Source organism: Rhinolophus sinicus, linkage group LG11 (assembly GCF_036562045.2).
Source record: "Rhinolophus sinicus isolate RSC01 linkage group LG11, ASM3656204v1, whole genome shotgun sequence".
Lineage (NCBI taxonomy): Eukaryota > Metazoa > Chordata > Mammalia > Chiroptera > Rhinolophidae > Rhinolophus > Rhinolophus sinicus.
In genome coordinates, this window is record NC_133760.1 from 74,915,606 (window position 1) to 74,943,252 (window position 27,647).

Here is a 27,647-nt window from a genome sequence, read left to right on the forward strand (position 1 = left end):
TCATGAAGAGAAAGTTCTTGCTGGTCCAGTTGACACGCCCATAAAAGGGCACAGCATGGGCAATAGCCACCGCAATGTTGGTCTTGCCCGTGGGCGCAGGTGCAAAGAGCCAGACGGTGTTCCGCTTGCCCAACTTTCTTTGGCACCAGCCCAGCACCACTGAGCCGGCGTAGGCCGGGTCGTAGCCGTTGAGGTGAAAGATGCGGTGGACGCGGTTGTCCTCGATGCTCTGGCGATGCAGACCCGACCAGGTAGTCCGAGGCCGTCTTGGTCAGGCTCACGATTTTGCTGGCGTTGTCCAGAGCCGACTTGATTTGCGAGCGGGCATTGCCCGTCGCGTTGTAAGAGATACAGGCTTCCTGGTTCTCCTGAATCCATTGCTCTCTGACGTAATGCCGTTCTCCACCAGCCAGTTAACGAGCTCCATGTACTGGTGAGTAGCGCGACTCCGGTACACTGGGTCTCCCGAGGTCCTCGAGGACGAGGAGTTTTGTCGTCTGCACTCGAGCAAGCTGGCCACGGTCTCTGCCAGGAGCTCCTTCCTCCACGAGCTGTTTGCGGCTCCTGGAGGTTGAGGGCGGCCCGCTGGAGATTAGTCCACGCCCACTGAAGTTCGGGCTGCTGCTTCGGCAGCAAATAAGACGGGATGTAGCCCTCGTTTCACACGCGATTGGGTCCCCCAACTCGCGTTTTTGAAATGCTCAGCCAATCAGGAATGCGCGGGATGACGCCGCGGTAAATTTGACTCACCAACCGTTCCTCAATCTGCGCCAGGTACCGGCCTAGCACCATGCTCTTGATGCCATTGGTATCAATGAGCACGTGCAGGGGGTGGTAAATTTGCCCGTGCTCAAACTGGATAACGTACCTGGGGTCGGTACTCGTTCAGGAACTCGTGCTGCAGCTTCTCTGGTGTATAGCCTTGGTACACCGGAAGAGTTACACAACTCCTTTGGTACGGAATCCAAATTTTAAATAAATTAATGTAGCTTACTTAAAAAAAAAAAACTGGATGTTATAAATAGTTTGTAAATGTCTTTAATAATTTACAGACAGCATAAACTTAGGAGCAAAAGGGAAAATGTTGAGACATGATTCCTTGAGATACCTAAAAATTTATCCTGTGTCCTATTTAAATCAAATTCATAGTAAATTCTGAGACTTTTCAAATAAGTGATTGTGTCGCCTCCATTGCTACAAGGATTTTTTTCATTTATAAGCTAATTATGTGCAAGGTCTTAGGCAAACATTTGCCTCATTACCTAGACCTGGTATCTACAAATATGTTTTAAAGATACCCGCCATCTCAAGTAGAAACTATAGTTGGGGGCCTCACTATCTTTCTATTATAGTGCATTAAATTTAAATTAAATAAATAACTCTTGATTAAAGAGATTTAGCTCCAGTAAATCCTTAAAGAGCATAAAGTAAAAGCTAAAATAAAACTTCAGAATTAAATAAAAATTATTGTGTAACCTAGATAATTTCAGAATTTATTTTTACAGATGGAAAAGCTAATTTAAGTCACTACATAATCAGATTATATATTACCGTGCTAGACACTCTAAGGGACACAAACATATAAAGTACCACCACTCAGAAAGCTGTCCTTACAGGGGTAGATATATAGCACATATCCCACAACAATTATTGAATATCGGTAATTATATGACTGGGATTTGATAGCATATTGCTGTGAGGTGATGTCTTAGTTTAGGTTTTTAAGCCATGCCTTCTCATCCCTGATTCAGTTATGACACCCCCTCTCCCCTAACACACTTCCCAGAGTTCCAAAGCCTATCCAGCATTGCTCATCTCTCCTAACATCTCTCCTCACTTCTCTAGTGAAAATTAGCCCTCTTCTTGATGCTGCTGCTTTTCCAAAGTCCCAGCTCGAAGATTTTATAGCAGTACTTAGATCGAGCAGGGTGAGACTGTGACAATGCAAAACACTTGTACACTGAGCATTAACTTCCAAAATGGAATGAGAAAAATTTTCTTCCACATTTTCGTTCTTCTTTTTTTTTTTAATTTCCTATAGCTCACAGTTGCTAGCTGGGTATTATTAAGAATTTGTATTTAGTACTCTTCTAACAATAGCTTGAATTTATAAATTGAATTCATTTTAAAAATTTTATTTTCTAATGAACAGCAGAAAAAAAAGAAAAGAAAAAAGAAATGAGTAAGTCCTCTGTTATAGAATAGCTAACACATAATTATTTAACTTAATTCTCACACCAGATCATGTAAATGAAACTGAGTCTTAAATAGGCTTGGAAATTTGACCATGGTTTCAGAGCTCAAAAATGGCAGGGCATGGATTCAAATCCAATATCTCAATGGAAAACCTGGGATTGTTTCTACAACTCATTGAGTTGGGGTTTAGGTTTTTATCTTACTAGGCTGGGGAGTAGACTGAAAGCCAGGACCCAGGTAGTCATGGCACAGCTCGAAAGTAGCTTTCTTCAAGGCCTCCCCTGAATGTGAATGTGCTCACAGTCACCATGAAAGAATGACAACACAAAATATAAATATATTCAGTGCAATGTAGCCTAGTGGTTCTTAAGCAAGAATAAAGTCAACAACTCTGAATATGTTTGTGAAATTATACCTAGAGCAATGACACAGAAGGCTTCAGCGTTTGTTGTTATTAGGGTCGGCTAGTGAATGACCATCAACTGTGATTGGTTGGCCATCAGCTGTCACCGGTTAGCCAATTGGCTACTGATGTAACTGCAGGGCTGCCATTGATTGGTTGATTGGTTGGCAGGCAAAGAAGTGAATGGTGGACTACTGATGGTGTGGCTACTACTGTGTGTGTCTCCCCGGACTGCCAGAGAGAATATAGTGGTATGACTCCCCTATCTGTGGCTCTGTGGGTGTTCCTTTTTGGCCTCACCATGTCCTGCGTTCTTATGCGGGGAGCGGGACCAGAGGCCCCACAGGCCACCCCACACGACAACTTGATATGAGAATTTGCTGGATTTTAGTTAAAACTTCCAATACGATTTGATAGAAAAGAGTATTCTCATACAATGTATAAATTGTACTCAAAGGGACTTAAATGTGCATTATGAAATTATTTTCATATTTTTCCAAAAAAAGCAAAATTCCCAATGTTAATTTTAGAAAAAATATATATTCGTTCAGTTTACCAATAATCATAAACATATTATAAACTATGAGTACTGTGTATGTAAATTAAATTTAAATGAATTTTTAAAATGTAATTACATTTCCTGATACAAAAGCAAGAATCATCAATTTTACTTGTGAAACTCAGATGCCACCTATTGTTTAGAAAAATAAATACCTCATCTTTGTTAGAATTTTATTTTTACTAACAATTTGCATGTCTGGAGAAATATGAACATTTATACATAAAACAGAGACTGGCTCTTCAACTGTATAGAATAGAGGGTTCCAGGACATAAAATCATTAAATGAAGCTCTCTGAAATTGATGTTAGGTGAGAAAGAGTAAATTATCTTTAAGTACCCATACTTTCAGAGGAGTACATTTTTCCCTAATAATTGGTTTTATATGTATAAAATTTTTAATTAAATTTTATATTTTTAGGTTATTGTCATTTCATATGCTGTTGTAAGGAATAAGAGAAATCTTATTGACCCTTTATCCTGGTTTGTCCCATGCTAAGCTATACTTTAATAGCCAGGATTTGGTCATTGATAAGGTCAAAATATAGAACATTTTTATCATCACAAGAATACTTGTGTGGCCTTCTTATAGCCACACCCATTTCCTTCCCACCTCCCAGCACGTCAAACCTTTGCAACCACTAATCTGTTCTTCATTTCTATAATTTTACATTTAAAGAATATGATATAAATGGAATTATATTGTGTGTAAAGGTTGGGGACTCGCTTTTTCACTCAGCATGATTCCCTGGAAATTCACCCAGGTATGTATCAATAGTTCATTCTGTTTTACTGTTGAATAGTATTCCATGGTATGGACATAGCAGAATTTGTTTAACCATTTACCCCTTGAAGACATCTCGGTTGTATTCAGTTTGGAGCTTTTATAAATAAAGCTACAGTGAACACTAGTGTGTAGGTTTTTGTGTGAACATGTTTTCATTTCTCTGGGATAAATGCCCAAGAGTACAATTGCTGGTTTCTATGGTAGTTACATGTTCAATATTTAAAGAAACTTTGCCAAATTATTTTCCAGAATGGCTGTACCATTTTATATTCCCATTAGCAATGTATGAGTGGTTCTGTTTCTGTGCCTTAGCCAGAATTTGACACTGACTCTGTTTTTATTTTAGCCATTCTGATAAATATACAGCGGTATCTCATTGTAGTTTTAATTTGCATTTCCCTAATGATGTTGAAACTATTTTCATGTGCTTATATTTTCCATCTGTTTACCTTCTTTGGTGAAATGTCTTCTCATGTGTTTTGTCCTTTTTCTAACTGGATTGCGTTTGTTTGTTTGTTTGTTTGTTTGTTTTTACTGTTGAGTTTTGAGAGTCCTGCATACAAGAGTCCTCATGTATTCTACATACTATGAGTGTTTTGTCAGATGTATAATTTGCAAATAGTTACTTCCAGATTGTAGCTTGTGTTTTTATCCTTTTAACAGAGGATAAAGCAAGGTCTTTCACAGAGCAAAAGTTTTAAATTTTTATGAGGTCCAATTTATCAATTTTTTCCTTGAGTAGCCCATGCTTTTGGTATCAGGTCTAAAAACTCTGCCTAGCTCTAGAACCCAAAGATTTTTCTCCGTTTTTTTTGTTTAAATCTAAAAGTTGTATAGTTTTATACCTTATATTTAAGCAGTGATCCTCTTTCAGTTCATTTTCATATAAAGTGTGAAACTTATGTCAAAGTTCTCTGTTTGTTTGTTTTTGCCTGTGGATGTACAATTGCTCCAGCATCATTTTCTGAATAGCTTATCTTGAATTGCTTGAATTGCTTTTACACCTTTGTCAAAATCAGGCATATTTGTGGGGGTCTATTTCTGCATTCTTTTGTCTAATCCACTGATCTACATATCGATCCTTCCACCAATACCACACCATCTATATTACTGTTGCTAATAATTAGTCTTTAAATCACATAGAATTATTCCTCCCACTTTATTCTTTTGCAAAATTGTTTTAGCAATTCTCATTCCTTTGCCTTTCCACATAAATTTTAGAATCTTGCCTATGTCTATAACAAATCTTTCTGGAATATTGATAAGGTTGCATTAAATCTGCATCTGCTTCAAGAGAATTGTCATCATTACTATGTTGAGTCTTCTAATCTGCAAACATGTCTCTCCATTTTTTGAGATTTTCTTTGATTTCTCTCAATGAGGATTTTGTAGTTTTCAGTATATAAATTCTGTGCATGTTTTGTTAAGTATTTCATTTATGAAATTGTATTTTTAATTTTGGTGTCACATGTTCATTGCTAATATATAGAAACACGATTGATTTTTTTATATTTATCTTGTTTCTTGAAAAGTTGACAAACTCACTTAGTTTCAGTATTTTTGTAGACTGCTTCAGATTTTATATTTATACAATCATATCACCTGCAAATAGGTACAATATTTTTTTCTTTCTAATCTTTGTGACTTTTTTGTTTTCCTTGACTTTATTGCACTGTCTAGAACTGCTAGCAATATGCTGAATAAGTAAAGCCATCTGAATCTAGAGTTTTCTCTGTGGAAAGTCATTTATTTAGCTATATAGCTTTAATAAATGTCTATGTTATGCATTTCTTCTTGAATGACTTTTAATAGTTTACACATTTTAAGGTATTTGTAAATTTTATCTATGCAATCATATTTATTGGAATAAAGTTATTGATATTATTCCATATAATTTATTTAACGTCTGTATAATCTGTAATGATCACTCATTCATTTCTGATATTTGTATTTTCTTGATCATTCTGGCTATAAGTTTAATATTTTTAGTTTTACTGATTTTTGTTGCTATTTTATGATTTCCGCTCTTTATTTCTTTCTTTATGCCTTGTGTCCTCTCCTCTCCCCCCCCCCGAAGTTTGTTAAGGCAGAATCTTAAATTATTCATTTGAGATAATTATTCTTTTCTTTTATTTTATTTTTAACATGTTTTATTAGTTTCAGGTGCACAAAACAATGTAATAGTTAGACGTTTATCATTTATATCCCTCACACAGTGACAACCCCCCTTCCCCCATCCACTACCCCTCTGACATCACACACCGCCATTACATTTCCACTGTCTCTATTCCTAATGCTGTACTCCACTTCTTGTAACCATATATATATATATATGAAATTGTAGTTGACATTCATTATTATTCAGCTTCAGGTTCAGATGTGCGGTGCAGTGATCAGGCATCTACATCATCCCTAAGGTGGTCTCCCTAATGAGACAAGTGTCCATCGGATACCCTACAAAATCTTTACAACATTATTGATTACATTCCCCAAATTGACTTTCATAACCCCATGGCAATCTTGTGGTTACCGGTTGTGCTTTTGAATCCCCTTACCTTCCCCTTAATCCCCCCTCCCATCTAGCAACCCTCAGTTTTTCCTCTATGTCTCTGAGACTGTTTCTGATTAGTTCATTCATTTATTCTCTTCTTTAGATTCCACATATAAGTGAGATCATATGGTATTTGTCTTTCTCTGTCTGACTTATTTCACTTAACATAATGTTCTCTAGGTCCATCCATATTGTTGCAAATGGTAAGATTTCATTCTTTATGGCTGTGTAATACTCCATTGTATAAATGTACCACAGTTTCTTAATCCAGTTGTCTACCAATGGGCATTTTGGTTGTTTCCATCAAACTAAAAAGTTTTTTCACAGCAAAGGAAACCATCAATAAAACAAAAAGGGATCCTACTGAATAGAAGATATTTGCCAATGAAATATCCGATAAAGGGTTAATATCCCAAATGTATAACAAACTCACTCAACTCAACTCCAAAAAATCAAACAACCCAATTAAAAAATGGGCAGAAGACATGAAGAGATATTTTTCTAAAAAGGACATACAGATGGCAAACAGACATATGAAAAAATGCTCAAACTCATTAATCATTAGAGAAATGCAAATAAAAACCCCAATGAGATACCACCTCACCCCAGTCAAAATGGCTATCATCAATAAATTAACAAACAACAAGTGCTGGCACAGATGTGGAGAAAAGGGAACACTTGTGCACTGTTGGTGGGATTGCAGATTAGTGCAGCCACTATGGAAAACAGTATGGAGGTATCTCAAAAATCTGAAAATGGAACTACTTTATGATCCCGCAGTTCCACTCCTAGGTATCTATCCAGAGAAATCCAAAACTCCAATTCAAAAACTCTATGCACCCCTATGTTTATTACAGCACTATACACAATAGCCAAGACATTGAGATAATTATTCTTTTAATATAAGCATTGAGGGCATGACTTTCCCTCTAAGCACTGTTTTAGCTGTCTTACTAAAGCTGCTTTAGAAGCATCCCACAAATTTTGGTAAGTTCTCATTTCATTTTTTAAAATTCAATATATTTTCCAATTGTCCTGTGATTTCTTTGGTATATGGTCAATTAAAAATATGTTGTTTAATTTCCAAATATTGATGGATATTCAGATATATTTTTATAGATTTTAGGTTTCATTGTCATTTAATCTTTGTAAATCTGTTGAGATTTGCATTATGGTCCATGATATAGTTTATCTGGGTGAATGTTCTGTGTGTACTTGGGGAAAAAATAGTGTATTCTATTGCAGGTGGAATGTTTCATAAATGTAAATTATGTCACATTTGGTGATGGTGTTTCTAAATCCTTGCTGATGTTTTCATCTACTTCTTCTACAAATTATCAAAAGAAGAGTGTTGAAGTTTGAAACTATAATTGTAGATTTGTCTCTCTCTCTCTCTCTGTCCTTTTGGTTGTATCAGTTTTACTTAATGTATTTTGAAGCTCTTTTACTATATATATATAATATATATATATACATTTTAAGGGTTGGATGTCCTCTAAATTAATGACTCCTATGTTATTATACAGTGTCCTTCTTTATCTTTATAGACAGTATAGAATGGGATCTTGCTTTTTTATCTGATGCTGATATTCTCTGCCTTTTAATTGGGATGTTTAGATCATTTACGTAAATGAATTATTGATATGTTTGAATTTAAATCTGCCATGTTATTTTTTTTTCTATTTGTCCACACTTTTTTGGTATTTCCTTTCTTTCCTACCTTTTTTTGGAATACATACATATATTTTTAATGGTTCCGTTTCATCTCCACTATTGACTTATGGTTGTATCTCTTTTATACTTAATTGTGTGGTTGCTCTTGGATTTAATACACACAACACACACACACACACACACACACACACACACACACCCCTTATCACAGCCTATCTTCCAATAATATTATAGGACTTCACATGTAGCATAAGACCTCATAATAGTACACTTCTGTATCATCTCCACTCTGTGTCTCAAATTAAGATATCTACAAGCTGCTCATCTGGTCCTCAGTGGTTTCTTACAAGCTCATATAGATGCTGGGAGAATTCAGTGGTTTGTATCTGCAAGACTTAGGCCTCCTTTTTCTTACTGGGTCTTGGTGAAGGGATGCCCTCAGCTCCTAGAGGTCATTCTCATGTCCTTTCCACATGGTCCCTTTCATCTTCAAAGCCAGCAGGAGAATTTCCCTATCCACATCTCTCTCATACTTACATCTCTAACTTCTTATCAGACTTCTAGATCTAGATTTAAATGTCTTATGTGATCAGACAAGGCCCAAACAGGATCATCTCCCCTTTCTCATTTAAGATCACATAATCACAGGAATGATATCTCATCATATTCACAGGTTCCATCCACACTCAAGGTAAGAGTCACTGGCGGTCATTTTATACTTCTGCCTACCACACAAGGCATGGACACTCTTGTAAGCTAAAATATAATTTGTTAAATAAGAAGGGTAAGAGATTTTCAATCTGTAACTTCTCTAGTATTTAAAAAAATCTTACTGGACGTATAATGGGAACTCACTAAGTATTTGTTGACTGAAACCCCTGCCTTCTCTTTGTGCATAGCAGACTTCTAAAGTGTACACTGATTGACATTATTCTCTAGCACTCTCAGTTGCCTTAATTGTTCAAGGCAATCAGGTGTCCTAAATTCCACTTGTATGGCCTGCTGGTTGAATACTCCAACAAAATCCCAAGTGAAATAATAGTTCCTAGGAAAAGAAGCATGACTTCACTCACTATTTCCTGCATTATGGAAACTCTAAATATAAAAAAAAAGTAAAAGGAGAAAATCAGTCAATACACATACATGTGTAATCTAGATCTATATACTGATCACATAATCAGGAAATAAGATCTAGTGGGAATTTCTTGGAATCTTGTAGACAAAAATCAGCGAGTTGGTGTTTCTAGATACCTGACACACATTGCAAAATAAAGCACCATTTCTATTATCTCTCAATTCATTTTTAATCTCATCTTTCTTTTCTCTTGGACGTATTTTTAATGCCCTTTCCCACTTCAACTTTGTCTAGTTACTACCTCTTTGCCTCAGCTCCCCCTGTTTTTTCTTTGCAATTTCTTCTTTCCATCTGTTCAGGTATTTTCTGCACTCTGGACTGGTTCCCACCCATCTTTTCGGTCCATGTATCCTTCTCTACTCTCCCCGTCTCTGCTCTCTCTCTCTCCTTAGACCCCAGTTCTCACTACTGTCCTATCCTCTGGTTCACCTCCTATCTCCACTGTCTCTTTAAAACAATCACTTGCTTACTTTTATATAAATTAGTTTTTAATCCTCAGTTCCTAAGTATTATGTCTGTAACGAGACACTACGTTTTATCTAGGATAAGGGTACATATCTATAACATCAGTGTATAAAGACAAGACATAAGAAAGATAAAGTGTTTTTATCCTGTATAATCTGAACCGGTAGACACTATTGGAAAACACACATAGCTCCCGAATATCTCCGATCAGTTTCTATCTCTATCTCTGTGTATCCTGCATAGAACTCTAGTATACAAAGCTGAGCAGTACTTAGATTGTCCACTAGATGGCAAACAATTACACGGCGAGACTGACAAGAGACAAAAGCTTTTATAGAATTATAAAGAAAAGGCAGTTTTGTTTTTTTGGTTTTTTGCTTCTTTTTACAAATGACACATGTACCAAATAAATAAAATATGCTTAATGAAATAAAATCACCTTAAAATAAATAAAATCACCTTAACTTTCTATCCAAGACAAAATTCTTCCAAATTCCTGTTACCTTATAATTATTTATTAATCAGAAGCAAAACAAAAATAAACAGGAGAAAGGTTATGTAGAAGAAATGTTTCTGAGCTATAGGGAATAATAAAGGTTTATAATAATCATTCATCATTATAATAAATAAAATGAAAATGTACTATAAGTAGCTCTGTGAGTAAAATGGTCTAGAGTTAAAAACACTATAATTATACACTGATGAGTAATAACTATCTATGTCCATAGGGGAAATATTAATGATCGCATGAGGTGGTTGTATTCAAATAACATGACAGTTCAGTGAAGGATGAGTTTACTATTGGGGGTAGAGTTGATTACTACACGGAGTCACTGACTTAATAATCTGTGAAACCTAATTAAAATGATCTCTGCCACATGCAATCAAAATGACATACGCAATAAAATGACAATAGGTCAGTAGCATTGATATATCAGATATTCATGCAAGTGAATAAACAAGTGGGACTACATCAAACTAAAAAGCTTCTGCACAGCGAGAGAAACAATCATCAAAATGAAAAGGCAACCTATGAAATGGGATAATATATTTGCAAATCGTATATCTGATAAGGGATTAATATCCAAAATATATAAAGAGCTCATACAACTCAAGAGCAAAACAGATAACAACCCAATTAAAAAATGGGCAGAGGACTGAACAGTTTTAGTAAGACACACAAATGGTCACCAGGTACTTGAAAACGTGCTGGAGATCATGAAAAATCAGGCAAATGCAAATCAACACCATAATGAGACGTCACGTCATACCTGTTAAAATGGCTGTCATCAAAAAGTACCTGTTCACAAACAGAGAAAGACAAATACCATATGTTTTTACTTATATGTGGAATCTAAGAAATAAAATAAATGAACAAACCAAACAGAAAAAAAATACCCATTCACAAGACATAGTATATGAGTACAAAGGGGAAAAAGATATAACTAGGTTAAAGGTGTTGATGTCGGAAATTATCTTGGATTTTCTGAGTAAACCCAGTGTAAGTACAAAGGTCCTTATCTGTGCAAAGGGGAGGCAGGAGAGTCAGAGGAAGAGATGTGATGATAGAAGCAGAGGTCAGAGTAATTCACTTTCTAGCCAAGGAATGTGGGCAGCATCTAGAAGCTGGAAAAGGAAAGGAAACAGATTCTTCCCGGAGCCTCCAGCAGGAAATGCGTCCTGCTGACATCTTGATTTTAGACCTGTGAGACCCATTTTGGACTTCTGACCTTCAGATCACTAAGATAAAATAATTTGTGTTGCTTTAAGCCACTTATTTGTGGTAATTTGTTAGAGCAGCAATAAGAAACTGATATAATTCCTTAGGAAAGAATATCAGGTTATTTCTTTTCAAGCAAGAAAGTGATTACCTGAATTCGAGTCAGATGCACTTACATCTCAGAAAAGACTGCAGGATACAAGCACACCTCAGGTAGCGCTAATGAAAACGGTTCCCTTGCAGCTGGTAAAATAATGGTTTGCAGAGAAAGGTCTGATTTCTTGAGAATGTACTAGAGTAAGAATTGCCAGTGAGATACATACTCTGGAGGCGACAAGACACTTGCAAGTTTCACTAGCAAAAGAAAAACGATTCTCATAATAAAAGAGACCAATGAGGGAGTAGCAATGAGCTGTGATGGGACAATTAGGGAAGCGGAAGGGTGTAGGATCCAGGAATAGGACACAGATTCTGTGTCCTGAGGACTGTATGAATGAAATGGCCAGGAGCTACATGCTGTGACACTCTCCTCTCCGGTAGTTTTTGTATTAGTCAGATTTTCCTGGGACAGTAAACCATCCCAAAGTCTCAGTGGCTTAAACAATAACAATTAGTTCTTACTCAGGAGTCTTGGCTATGGCTCTATTGGGCCTAAGTGGGTTCCTGGTATCGAGTAACCTTCAGTTCAGGTCTATACTATGTCAAGCTTGGACCCTGGCTGAAGTAGCTGCTATCTAAGCTACTGTTCTCGAGAAGATGTAAGAGAGCAAGATGGTGACGGGCTTCTGCTAGAAAAAGGCCCCAGTCACTTCTACACATGGAAGTCATATGGGCAAGCCAAGTCAGCGGGAAAGGGAAGTGGGTCAGGAGAGTGAATATTCGCTGAACAATATTCCAATCTACTGTAACACCATAACACTTCAGTAAAGCTAGGAAAATACTGACATACCTGGTGTCATGTGAAACTTGGTGAAAACCAAGTTTATGGTGCGTTTTGTGTTAAGATCTGCACAGAACTGAAACTGTAAGCCCAAGGGAGTAAGGAAAACGGCAACAGAAAAAACTGGATAACAGTTTAATTTCTTCAACATAAAGTAAAAGGAAAGTAAACTAATATTTTGATAAGCAATGTCTCTTTATTACATGCTGTGCTGAATAATTTCATTCTCATTTACTTTCCCAAATTTTTCAGATGAGGAAACAAGTTCAGACACTTTAAGTTTCTTGCCCAAGTTCCTCTAGTTTGTGTTCCATGACGGTAACTCAGGAATGTATCATTAAGGAAAAGTGAAGAACTAAGGAGCAAGGGACTCTGAGTGGAGTCAGCGGGCATTGTTAAAGTGACTCTTTAACAACAGAAGAGTAGAAAAATACAAAAAGATGGCAAATCCCATCAAAATTGGAAAGCATGTGTTTTACATGGAAATGAGGTTCAAATAAGCTGGATCAGTAGCCCAGGCAAAGGTATGCCCATGGGTTTCTGGAAGACAACAATAAATGCAGCACCAACATCCAGGAAATTGGCTGGTATCAGCCGAGGCTGCAGTTTCTCAGAGACATCCAAGGAAACAAATTCAGAAAGGTTTGTGGCAGAGTTGAGACAGGGCCGCCACCAGCCCACAGAAATCCTTTTAGAAATTAGGACAATGTGTCCTCTCTTCCTCTGCCACAGCCCTGTGTCAGGGCACATGGTTTGGTCAGTCCCACTGGCTCCCTCCAAGAGAATGGCCTAAATCTGCATAGCTTTCTGCCAAGACCCTCTTTTGGTTGTGATAAGAAGTGGGGTGGATTGAAGATTGAAGACTTCAATCATAAAGGGTATTTTCCGCCAAGCTGTCCACTGGGTGAGAAAAACAGTCTATTTATATGGCTGCCTAGAGGAAGGTTAAATATTCCCTAAAGTTAGATATGTATTAAATAGTTGTTTCCTGTTGTTAAGCTGCCTAAAGGAAGAGTAAATGGACTCTAGTTTAGATATTACCAGCACACTAAAAAGTAATTCATACTTTGACAATATACTAAGATTTTAAATACTTGGGAGAATTCACACCAATGAGCAGGCAATTATACTCAAGTCAAATATGTTGCGCTAAAACATGCTGTTTCAGAGTATGAGTACGCATGTTCCCCAAATGGGCAGTCCGCACAAATTCAGTTGCAAACTACAAAGTTCTTTCTCTGTCACGTCTAGTTTTTTATTAGATATCCCATGTCAAAATTCCACCCAGCCTTCAGGACCTGAATCAAATTTCTTCTTCTCCACCAGGGTTAGCCTTGGTGAAGCTTCCACAAATGATCTCTCCCTCCTCTGATTCTTGGGTGTATTGCTCCTGACTTTCTTACAAATTAGCTTTTATTATGATGAGTAAGTTTTCATTGGAAGACCCAGTGAAATCTTGTTTGTCCTTCAAACCCAGCCAAAAACTTCTCTTTCATTTGAAATTGCTCCTGACCACCCCCTAACCCACCCTAGGTAATTTATCACTCCCTCCCTCTATGCTAATGGTAAAAGGAGTATACATATACCCTGTTTCCCCAAAAATAAGACCTAGCCGGACAAACAGCTCTAACGCGTCTTTTGGAACAAAAATTAATATAAGACTCGGTATTATATTATATTATATTATATTATATTATATTATATTATATTATATTATATTATATTATATTATATTATATTATATAGACCCGGTCTTATTTTACTATAAGACCGGTCTTATGTTAATTTTTGCTCCAAAAGTTGCATTAGAGCTGATTGTCTGGCTAGGTCTTATTCTCGGGGAAACACAGTAATCTGAGCCTTGTTGACTTACATAGTTGAGAAATACTGAACATTTGTGAGCTCACCAGGGGCACGACGTATCAGATATCTTTTTCATCCACAGAACATTATAGAATCTAGATCAGTGTTTCTAATCTGGGCACTGTTGACACTGGGAGCCAGATAAGTACTTGCTGTAGGGTCTGTCCTGTGCATTGTGGGCTATTTAGCAGTATCCTCCATAGTGACAACCAAAAATCTCTCCAGATGTTGCCAAATATTCCCTGGGGGACAAAATTGCTCCCAGTTGAGAACCACTGATCTAAACTGTAGTGGAAGTAAAATGTGCGGTGACTCAATGCCAAGAAGTGTCAGATTTGTTTGTTTTTTTCCGCTATATTTCTTTCATATCACATAGTATTAGAAGGGGGTTCAGCAAATATATTTAAATGAATGAGGGGTTTAAATAAGTTGCAAATAATACTGAGCCATTAAAAACAGAGTTTACAAGGATGATATATATTCGTCTATTCATGGGAGAAACGGTGTGTGGTATATTGGTTAATGGGGCAAATCTTAGATCAGACTGGGTAGGTTCAAATCCAGAATGCATGGGTGTATACCCCAGCTGTCAGCTTCCTAATTCAGTAACTGGAGCACATCGTTAAACCTTGCTGCACCTCCCATCTTCATCATAAAATGAGGTGCAAGTAGTACTTCCCCCAAAAAGCCTACGTGAAGGTTACCAGTTAAGGTATGTCAAAGGCTTGGAGCACTGCCTGACGAGTGTCAGTTATTATGATGCGTTCAACAAATTGAGTACCTGTTATACACCAGGCACTTTATAAGTGAGGGGGATTTAGCTATGAACAAACAATTCAAGCTCTCATGCAGCTTGCAATCCAAAAGCAACGCGGACAGGGATAAATTATAAAGCGCTGCAAGCGATAGAATGGCAGGGCAGCCTGAAGAGGCTTCACCACGGGCTCCTACGAGGCGAGGAAACTGCAAGGAGGCAGCTAAAGGAAGTGTCTTCTGGGGGAAAGCTCTTTAGTCAGATCGTAATGCACGTGTTTAAGGTATGGCAAGGAGCAGTGCAAACTGCTTACCGTGTGTTGTGTTTTTAAAAAGAAAAATGCAAAATTGTAAACTCTCTTTGATGGGGAAAAAAGAAAATTGCAAATTTTAAAAGACTACAAAAACATGCCAAAAATTTAACAAATGTTTTGAGTGATGACACTACGGTTAATGTACTTTTTTCTTTCTATAATACCCAAAATTTTCTGAATATGCATTAATGTAGTATTTTTTAACAATCAAAAAGTCTTCATCAATGAAAATATTTGTAAATAAAAGAATTTCTAATCACACAGGATTATTTATAATTTTTCCTCTACTTTGTAGCTGAAATGTGAATATTTTTACTTTATTTAAATGTTCTAATACACACCTAACACAATATGTTGCAAAGTTTGCTCTTACTTATATTCCATTTAGTATTTTGACTAAAAAGGTTTTTTTTCTGCCTGTATACTGAACACAATTGTATCTTTTCAACAGATAGTTCATAGGCTAGACATTTGTCTTTTGAAATTTCTTCATATCTTCTACGGTGAAAACTGCTCTCAGTTTAAGAAACTTTTCTTTGAGTAGTCAGGAAAAATGTTATGATAGTTCACTTAACTGCTCTTTCAAGATAGACTTCTAATTCAAGGCAGCAAGCAGCAAAGGATTTGTAGAAATGTGGTTACACATCTAGAAAGCAAGTAATATTTGTAATGTCTTCATTGATGTTCAAATATTTTTACTCCTAAGTACATTTCTTAAAGTCTATGCCTCAGCTACAACACAATTATAATTTAGCACTGATACTTTTGCATTTTATAGTAACTTTTAAAAATGAATAATTATCCCCTTTGGATCTGACAGAAATACAACTTCTCAGGTTTGACATCTTTTGCAATATTTTTTGGTAATTTTCTTAACCCAATATTTCTATTATGCTTTAAAACACACAAAAACTAACATTTTGCTAGAAGCTGGAAACGTATTACCATGAGTGAAAGGACCTCTGGAGGTGGTTTTAAAGTGTAAACCACAGAAATTCGTTACTTCTTATAGCTATGTGGACATTTAAAAAAAGAGAGATGGTAGGAGAGCAGTATATAAGGATATCAATCAAGAATCCAGAAAAACAAACTTTCTTGAAAAAGTGTGTGAGAGTAAGTTATGAAAAAGGAACTCAGGGAAATTCTCTCTTAAATTTACTCCCTTCAATTCAATAGGGCCAAGCATTGTTGTAGGTATCATAACTACAGACTCGAGAGGATGGAGAGTGTTTAAATAATGTGGTTCCTAGTGAATACAGAAAACAATTGCATACATTTCTATTTCATCCAACAATAAAAAATGCCAATGTAAAATGTATTCACACAAAAAAGCTGATTTTCACAGACCTAAATAACTATATATATATTTTAAAATAGCACCAGAAGTTATTTTAATAGATGCATGGTATTTTCAGTTCTTCACAAATATTGTTATTGAATTTAAGTTTTATGTAATGATTAGGTACATATTATATTAACTATTATCCAATGTACTTATCTGAAGTGTTTTTAAAATAATTTACCGATAGTTTTATATCTATTAAAATCTCTATGTAATGCAAAAAATATTTTATTTTTATAACTAGTCAAGAGACTAGGGATAAAAATTATCCTTAATCATTCAGTATATCTTTACATTACATTTTCAGTAAACACAGAGCCAGAATATTTTAATCACAAATATTCTTAAGAATAGTTCTTAAAAATATTTAGCATTTCAAAATAGCAGAAAATTTCAATCTCAAATATATTACTTGAGAAATCTGTGTACTTTCCTAAAAGATAAACAAATAAAAACCAACAAGAAAAACTACATATTCAGTTTTTATTTTCTTACCATCCTCCAGTTCTTCTGTATTAAGTGTAGTGCCCAAGGTTGTATCTTCAGATATCTTTTTAATGTTCTTATCCTTTCTATAATTAGCAATTAATTGATGATATCTATCCATAAAGGAAAAAATATATATAAATATCAGCATTCATAAATAGTCAATTCAATACATAACTCTCAAATTAAAACCTCAGACATTAGTTAACGCCTTCCCAAGTATGTCACATACTGGCTGCTGACCTCAAGCTTCCTCTTACGCCAACTCCATCAACAGACACCGTGTGTGTGTGTGTGTGTGTGTGTGTGTGTGTGTGTGTTTATTAGTTTCTGGTTTACAAAACAACATAATGATTAGACAGTTACACCCCTCAGTGATAATCCCACCAAGTCTACTACCCATCTGACACCGTACATAGCTATTACAATACCATTGACTATATTCCCTATTCTATACTTTATATCCTGTGACTATATATATGTCTATATTTAATTATAGTTGACATTCAGTATTATTTTATATCAGTTTCAGGTGTGCAACGCAGTGGTTAGGCATTTATATAATCTATGAAGTGAGCCCCCCAATAAGTCCAGTACAGATCAGATCTGACACCCTAGATAGTCTTAAAACATTATTGATTATATTTCCCATTCTGTATTTCCCATCCCCATGACTGTTTTGTTACTACCAATTTGTACTTTCTAATCCCTTCACCATCTCACCCATCCCCCAACCCCCCTCTCATCTAGCAACCATCAGTTTGTTCTCTGTATCTATGAGTCGATTTCTATTTTGTTTGCTTGTTTCTTCTCTTCTTTAGATTCCACATATAAGTAAGATCATGTGGTATTTGTCTTTCTCAGTCTGACTTATTTCATTTAGCATAATATCCCATAGGTCCATCCATGTTTTTGCAAATGATAAGATTTTATTATTTTTTATGGCAGAGTAATACTCCATTGTATAAATGTACCACAATTGCTTCATCTAATCGTCTATTGATTGGCATTTCAGTTGTTTCCATATCTTGGTGCTGCAGTAAACATAGGCATGCATACATTTTTTCCAATTCGTGTTTTAGATTTCTTTAGTTAAATACCCAGGAGTGGAATTGCTGGGTCATAAGGTAGCTCTGTTTTTAATTTTCTGAGGAACCTCCGTACTGTTTTCCACAGTGGCTGCATCAATTTGCAATGCCATCAACAGCACATGAGGGTTCCCTTTTCTCCACATCCTCACCAACACCTGTTGTTTGTTGATTTATTGATGGAAGCCATTCTGACAGGTGTGAGGTGGTATCTCATTGCGGCTTTTATTTGCATTTCTCTGGTGATTAGTGACATTGAGCATCTTTTCATATGTCGATTGGCCAACTGTATGTCCTCTTTGGAGAGATATCTATTCAGGTCCTGTGCCCATTTTTTAATTGGATTTTTGAGGTTTTTTTGGTGTTGAGTTGTATGAGTTTTTTTTTAAATAAATTTTGGATATTAACCCCTTATCAGATGTATCATTGGCAAATATCTTCTCCCATTCAGTAGGATGTCTTTTTGTTTTGTTGATGGTTTCCTTTGCTGTGAAAAAAAACTTTTTAGGTTGATGTAGTCCCATTAGTTTTTTCTTTTGTTTCCTTTGCCTGGGGAGATATATCAGTAAAAATATTACTAAGGGTAATGTGTGAGAATTTGTTTCCTATATTTTCTTCTATGAGTTTTATGGTTTCGGGTCTTACATTTAAGTCTTTAATCCATTTTGAGTTTATTCTTGTATATGGCATAGGAAGGTGGGACACTATTTTCATTTCATGTACTCCCATTCTCTGGCACTTCTTTTCTTCCTGCCATCACAAATGAGCCACTAGCAAGGTAGAAAAGGTGGCTTTAGGTTCTATTTGGTCTATTAGTTTGCTTGGGTTGCCATAACAAAATACCAGACTGAGTGACTTAAATAATAGAAATGTATTTTCTCACAGTTCTGGAGGCTGGAAGTCCAAGATCAAGGTGCCAGCAGGGTTGGTTTCTTCTAGGGACCGTAATGGAAGGATATGTTCCAGGCTTCCCTCCTTGGCTAGTGGATGACTATCCTCTTGCTGCTTCTTCTCACACAATGGCCCTCTGTGCATGAGCACTTCTGGTGTCTCTCTGAACGTCCTAATCTCCCCTTCTTATAAAGACACCAGTCAGATTGGATTAGGGCCCAACCTAGTGCACAGTCATTTTAACTCAATGCCTCTTTAAAAGCCGTTTCTCCAAATACAGTCATCCAAATTATGAGGTACTCAGGGTTAGGGCTTTAACACATGAATTTGAGGGTGGGGGTACACATTTCAACTCATAACACTTGGGCTTAACAGTAAATTGACAAGTGAAAACAATTAACTTGGACTGAAATATACCCAGTAACGAATATGCCTTTCTCTATGCCTGAAAAGAGCCCATTCTAGTCACGCATTAATAGACATACGGTTTCAGAATTTCAGTGAAAGGAATAAGGCAATGTATGGATTAAAGCTAACTGTAAAATAAATATCTAAATACAATTCCCTCATTTGACAGTGTCACTGATTTTTCAGAATTCTACATATGAAACCTATGTAACTTTCTTAACAATTGTCACCCCAATAAACTTTAAAAAAAAAAAAACCACTATATGAGAAACATTTTCTATGCTTCCATCCTAAATAAGCTGTAGAACCTATGTAACAAGGAAGAGAGCTAACAAATGATACAAATAAGCATCTGTTAAATATGGTAGATAGGTAACAGCTACTCAAGCAACCCAAGTCACCATTACAGAAAGCTTCATTCCCATTGCAGAAGAGGGGCAACACAGAAAAAAAATCTAAATTGTTTTTTGTTTTTTTTCTGTTCATTGCATCTTATTTTCTCATTGACTATTAAAATAAAAAAAAAAACCTATTCATACATGAAAAGTTTTATCTTTTGGGTTAATGAGAATATATTTATCACATTGCTGATGTGCAAACACAATGAAAGGAGCTTGTGTGGATTAATCCTCTTTTGCCCAAATATTTTATTAATGGCTGTGTCACTAGTTGCTGGAATTCCTGTCCTACGTAATTCAAATTCCCATGCCACTAGGAGTCAATCTGTAGACTCGGCTTACCTGTAGTTCTTATATTGATTGGACCCTGCAAATAGGTGAAAGCAAACGGTCCAAGGATCCTTGGGACCAGAGTCCTAGTGTGGTCACCCCTTCTGCACAGTCTATTCCAGCTTTGTATTTTGGGGCTCATTTCTTTCCTTACAGTTGTATGGATCAAATTCCATACAACTGTTAAAAGACATGCAGTATCACTTACATAGTAAAACCATTAAAAGAAGCGTATTCCTCAGCTGTGAATCCATAAATATCTTGGCAAGACAGGTCCACTTCTCGCTGAAGAAGAAGACTGACTAAACTTGATGGTTCATTACCTAGAGCAATCATAAGGCCTGTTCTGGAGCAAGAGACATAAATGTCTGTTATGGATCTTAAACGTGTCTTGTACTTTTCCTTTTCTTAACTTAGTCTTCTAAATTTACTGTTCAAATGTAGAAACTCTACCAGGAAAAGAGTCAGGGCAAGAATGTAAGAAGTGGGGTAGATCTGCTCAAAAAGGAGTGCCAATCCAGGATCACATCATGGACTCTGAAGATAAAGGGTCTCGAGGAAGCAGCTAGCTCAATGATTTTCAATCCCTGCTCCCCGAAACCCTAGTGTTTTCAAGACGTTTCAAAATTCTATGAATGAATGTGTCTAGGCCACTGGGTCCCCTACACCCATTTAGCTACAGCATCTAGGATTTAGACATTGAGTTTCTGTGTAAGATTATTATTATAAGTAGTAATAATAATAACCCACCAATGTGGTCCAACTGTTTGATTTTACAGACAAACAGATCTCGGGGATCTAGGTAATTTGCCCAACATCATATGATCAGAACTTTTTCCAGTAACAAAAATAGCAACAGTTATATATAAAATCCCATTAAGTAGCTGTAATTATATGCTCTTATTTAGCATTAATTATACCTTTGATTCTTATCTGAAGCATTCACATCTGCCCCTCTCTTCAGAAGAAATTCTACCATTTCTGCATTATTTTCAGTAATGGCAAGTAAAAGCGGAGTATATCCATCCTGAAAACATTATTTCAAAATGATTATAAATATTGTACCAATGTTAACATGCCTTTTAGATTTAATTTAAAAGTGTGCTCATAATAAACCTCTGATGTATACTTTAATTTTTAAAAGCTTTTGAGACATAACAAAATATGATTTCAAAGACCAAAGGAATAAATTGGACTTGGGCCAGTCAAAAAGAAAAGTCTCAACTTTAGGTGTCAACCTTGGGCCAGAGCAGCCTGGATTACTTAAGTGATGAGCACCTAGCATTTAATGTAAGTACTGCAAACCATACATTCACATTTCATAACACTATTACAGTTGGACTTCCATAGAGTTTCATTTAAACCTCCAAGGCTGCCACTTATTTGGGGCTGTTATGTAGACAAAATATCTACAGTGAACTAAAGTGTTACAAAGTTTTAAAAAGTACTCATCAGTTATCCATAACGTCTCAATAGAAGATTTGGATTACTTTTAGTATTGAAAGTGATTTTCTAATTCAACCCTATTCCTACCATTATTAAGAGTTCCTACCATTTCTATTTATACATGTATAAATAGAAAAAAATGTAGACTTTATGCTTTTCAATCAATATTCATTTATATGAAAATCAAATATTTCTCATACAGGCTTTTAAACAGTTATCACTATTAAATGTGATGTTGCTTTGGAAGTCAGGATTATGGTCTGAAACAAAATGAAGAAAGACTTTTAAACAAGGAAAACCGTATCAGTATTTGATAATGTCATTCTCCTTCCCAATTTCATTTTGGAAAATTCAAACTTTATATAACACGGGTTTCAACAGATGTGAATTATCTGCAATGAACACCTTCTTCCAATTGCCTTCTAAAATATGAGCTTTCTAAAACATAACGTATCGTTTTTCATAGAGACGACCTTATTTTGAGCTTCAAGATTCGCATTATGTTCAAGCAATTTTCTGACTAACGAGACACTTTGACCACAGACAGCATAATGAAGGGCAGTGTTGCCATCCAAATCCACCAGATTTGGGTCTCCACCTTGGTCTAGAAGAATAGTCGCACAATCCTCCTTTTCAAACTGTATCGCCTGTCAATACAACAAAAACATGATAAACCAATTTATTACGCAAGATATGATATATTAAACTAGTGTTTAATATTATTTTTAAAAATAAATTCAATAAAAGTTAACTAAGAAAAGAATTCAAACACATTCCAGTTGAAAAGGAAAAATGAACACACCTTAATCAATGGAGACCTGTTTTCACTATCCCACACATTTATTTTGCATTGTTTCTCAATTAAGAGACATACAACATTTGAATATCCATAAGTACAGGCCAGGTGCAAAGGTGTTCTATATCAATTCAAGAAAACACAAGTTCGAGAAGTTACTTACTCTACTCAAGAACATGCCAGATCATATATTATTAAAGTATTTGCTTCATGTACTTATTTATATCTAAACAAAATTTACATTAATTATAATTGCTTTTCACTGAATTATTATTTATGTAATAGGAAGTTGCTCCAGCCTCAACACAAACACACAGGGCCAAACAGTTTTAAGCCCATCTAAAATAACTCCTGGCCGTAGCTTAGCAAATCATAGCAAATATTTTGATCCACCTCCTTTATCCACTACTATACTTGTACATATCTCAAGAATTCAGTCCCAGGGAACTCAGGTGGCTTTTACTCAATCTTTGGATCCACCTCTCTGTCCAACTCCAGTTCTCTATTTTAATTGATTTTAAGCAGGAGAAGGAGAAGAAGAAAAAGCCTGCTGAGAGAACATAAATGGCATTTGGGTCGTTCCCAGTAGGTCTTCCCAAAGTGGCTGCTGCATGCCTGCTAGATAATTTCACTCTTCTAATTGAAGTCTAGACTGCACTGTGACATGAAACCTTTTATAAACATCTCAGAGTCCCAGAGAACATAGGAAATCAGCCACAAATTCAACAAAATAAAATAGCTCTGAAAACTTCAGCTTTCTAGGGAAGTTCTGAGCAGTATAGTCCTGTGAGCTTTTACACAAAATCTGAAAACAAGACGAATCTGGCCTGAGCAGGCCTGAAACATTACAAAGCTTACAGTACCACTCACACCTTCAGCACAGCCTTTAAAAGATTGTTACTTGGAATATGTGGCATCCTGTTCAATGAGCCACCCTGGTTTAAAGAGACAAAACGTCTGCAGAACATATAGCTTCAACATCTGCCTTCATTTCATTTTAAGTTTTAGATTTAATGTAGATCTAATGTAGGTCTGAGTAGTGTGGCTGAAAGTATTAATTTGGAATTGAGCCTTCACCTACCAGGCTATATATGATCTGAGGGACTTTTTGTGGAAAGCCATAAAGGTTATTCAATTTTATAGCTGGAATAAATAAACATCTCCTGTTTATTTTCAAACTTAGTCGGCACAGTACTCTGGAAATAAAAGCATAAATAGAAGCCAAATAAGCAAAGCACATTAACAGGGAGCTACTTTGGTTTAATGAGGAGCCTGCAATGAGGCTTTGCAGGTCTTGGTTTAAAGAACACTGATCTAGTCATGGCTCTGATTTGACAGATGAGGAGAGTTAGGGTCAAGGTTAGATAAATGCTGAGCTGGTCTCAAATTGAGATCTTGAGGCCCGGACAACCTGCTCATTAACTGTCATGGTGTTTCCCCCATTCTCTACTAAGCAGAAATATCCACTTTTCATATCATTATTTCTACTAGAAAATGTATTTAGAATATTTCCATAAGGCCATTCTTTAGATGTACATATAGTTATATGAGATATCAGAGACATTTATCATAATGCTCTGAAAATGAGTTTATGAAACATTCTATAAAACATTTTAGTTCATCTGTTAAAAAAATTTAAGCAGCACAAAGCAGAAGCCTCCCCTGACCATTCTCACTCTACCTACTTCCTCCTGCCCAAATATCATCTCCTCAGAAATAGTGATTTTAATTTTAGTATGTATCCTTTCAGATGTTATTTCTCTCATTTTCAACCTTTCTACACACACACACACACACACACACACACACACACACACACACTCAAATAAAATATACAGCTTGAGATTTGTTACTGACCTCAATTGAGGTATAATTTATATACAAAATTTTAAGTGTACGATTTTCTGAGTTTTGACCAATATACAGTCATCTAAGCACCATAAGTATGACAAAGAACATTTCCGTCACCCTAAAAAGTTCCCTCACGCTCCTATACAATCAATACCCCTTCTCATCTGAAACCCCAGGTAACCACTATATTTTTGCCTCTTCTAAAGAGGCTATACTTTTGCCTCTTCTAAAATTTTACATAAGTGGAGTCATTTAACATATAATCTTTAGTATCTGACTTATTTCACTTCACATGACACTTTTGAGATTCATCCACATTATTGCATGCATCAGTAATTCATTCTTTTCACTAATAAAAGATATCCCTTTATTGCTGAATAGTTATATGGATGGATGGATTTATCTTATTTATCTATGCACGGATGTACGTATTCGTTCATCAGAAAACATTTATTAAGCACATACTATGGCTAGGCAGGGTTCTAGATGACGAGGATAGAGCAGCAAACAAAACAGACAAAAATACCTGCGCTTATGGATCATACACACTACTGGAAGGTGGTAAACACAAAACTTAAAATACGACTATGCCAGACAGTATTAAGTGCAAAAGAGAAAAATCAGGCAGGGAAGAAGGATAGGAAATGTCAGCAAGGAGAGGGGCTATAATTGCAGGTGGAGTAGCCAGGGAAGCCCTCACTGAGAAGGTGACAGACACCTGAAGTGAGTGAGAGCGAACCATGTGAGTATCTGTGAGAAAAGCTCTCCAGGCAAAGAGGACAGCAAGTCCGAGGGCCTGGGTGCACTTCTGGCATTTCTGTGGAGCACTGAGGAGGCCATGGTAGCTGGACATGAGTGAAAGGGAGAGTTGTAGAAGGTGAGATCAGAAAGGGAACAGGGTGACGGTGAAGGTCATGTAGGAAGGTCACGTAGGAAGGACTCTGGCTTTTACCGCTAATGAGATGGAAAGCCAGTGGAAGTTAAGGCAAGGAGTGACATCGTTTGACATACATTTTATATGATCTTTGTGGCTACTGTGTGGAGAAGAAACTGAAAAAGTTAAAAGGCAGAAAACTACTTTGGAGGCCATAAATTCTGGTTAAGACATGATGGTGACTTTGATTGGGGAGGTAACTGTGAAAGTGGCAAGAAATGGTTGGATTTTAGTTATATTTTGAAAGTGAAGCCAATGAGATTTGCTGTCAAATGGAGGATGTGAAAGAATGAGAGGAGTCAAGAATTAATCTGGGGTTTCTGGCCTAAACAACTGAAAGAAAGGCTTTGCCATTTATAGAAAAAGAGCAGATTTGAGGCAGAATAACAGGGCTGCAGTTTGGGGATGTTGGAGACACGGACCAGTGATGTGACGGAGCCAGTGGCTCTCACAAACCAACTGTTCAGTTTCCAGGAATCATTAGAGCCAGTTGACCTCACACTGGTAGCTTCAAAGCAGGGCTTCTCCTTGCTTTCCCTCTCACTCCTCCAAGGGCCTGTTATTAAACATTTAGCAGCATACCACAGCCTATTAGATACCCAAACGGAAGTATCGGCATTTATAAATATATGACTCTAGAGTTCAGGGGAGAAGTCTAGCTGGAGATAAAAAGTTGGAAAGACTGGAATATAGATATTTAAAGCCAATCTCTCTTCACCATGCAAGTGAAGATTAAAAGAGAGAGACAGAGAGAGAGAGAGAGAGAGAGAATGAGAATGAATATATCATTTTAAGGTCTGAGCCCTCAGATTTTTACTAGGCACAAAAGTGAGGAGAAACCAGCAAAGGAGTCTGAAAAGTGTCCAGAGAAGTAGGAGAAATGCCAGGGGAAGCAAATGTTCTGGAAGACAATACAATACTTCCAATACTACTGATAGGGTGAGTAACGTATTTGGCTGAGATGCCAGCCAAGTAAGACAGAATTGACCACTGAATGAAGTCACATTCAGGTTAACCATGACCTTGTAAAGTAATTCCATGGAGTGGTGTAGGGTAGAAGGTGAATTAGATAACTCTGTCCTCATTACAAGAGAAGGAGGTAAAATTGTCAGCAAGCTGATACAAATCCTCTTTCTAACCAGTTTCCAGTGACACAATTATAATGAAAGATGACCCTGTTCATACCCTATGACTTAAAAACTTCCCCAAAGATTTCAAGATAGGCACAGATAGTACATATGCTCTTTTATTAATGCCAAACACATAATTTTTAATATATAAAATTAATTTTGTTTTGCAGTAAGTGGTCTTGATGGGATTCTCGAAGATACTCTGCAACTGAAAAAAAAAGTTTCATAGACGATCCACATTAAAAAGTTGTTTTGCTGTTTCAAAGGTCAACATCTTAATAGCCACTGTCTGGGACGTCACCTCTACTCGTTTCCTATCAGTACATTCGTAATACGGTAAATCTGAGGTGGCTGGGGACAATATACTCTCTAGGGAAAAAAAGAGTAGCAGATGGGGAAAGGGGGGGTGCCCAATGGAGAGTAAGGCAGTGGGAGGGGTGGAGAGAACCAGAGAGGACGCAAATGCCCTCAAGTATCCAGGTAAGCATTTTTTAAAACAAGCTGAAAGCTGGGATTGTGACCCTCTGCCAGTGGTTACCAGACCTCTTCGCTATGGGAGACCCGGCGTGACAACCAGTCGGGCAGCCCAGACAAGTCCTGTCTCTGGTTAGAAAACCCAGTGGCCCCAGCTTCCCCTCCACGCTCGCTACCTTTCCACTCTGGTCACCTGTATTTTCTGTCCTGAATGTTTACATCGTATTTCTTGAGCTGAAGGTACTCCTTCACCTGCTCCAAATTCCCAACTGCGGCAGCTTTATGAAGTTTTTTTAAATCCTTATCTCGAAGGTTGCAGCCCGGGTCTCCGAAGGTCCGGGTACCGGCCGGGTCTATGCGCCGCTGGGAAGAAGGGCTGTGGGGCTCATCCTTTCTTTTCCAGAAAGCGCAAAGCTTCTTCATGGCGATGCAGGGGCCAGTCCTTCCGTCGGACCAGGATGCCCCTGGGACTCCTAACCGCCCCGCATGCCCCTCCGTGGCCCCCTGGCTCGCGCCCCCCTGGCCCAGGTCTCGCTCCAGTCCCGCCCGAGACAAAGCAGCCAGAGACCGGAAGTGGGCCAAGGCCTGACAAAGGTCGGGGCCCGCTTGCCTGGGGTGGCAGTTGGGACCTAGTCCCAGACCCAGATTCTCACTTATGATCTTAAGCTGACTGCCACGCTCAGTCCTCTATTAGGTGGAGAAACTTTGGGTAG

At 37.0% G+C, this 27,647-nt stretch overlaps 1 protein-coding gene across 1 annotated transcript; it reads right to left on the bottom strand.

Annotated features, from left to right (window-relative positions):
* ANKRD7 (ankyrin repeat domain 7) lies at positions 1-27,357 on the bottom strand. Its single transcript, XM_074316034.1, is given in 9 exon segments — positions 1-624; positions 869-921; positions 20,512-20,557; positions 20,559-20,649; positions 21,224-21,330; positions 22,223-22,396; positions 22,552-22,666; positions 27,128-27,260; positions 27,312-27,357. Coding segments are annotated over 9 exon segments (1,389 nt in total).
* Between the last annotated feature and the right edge of the window lie 290 nt (positions 27,358-27,647).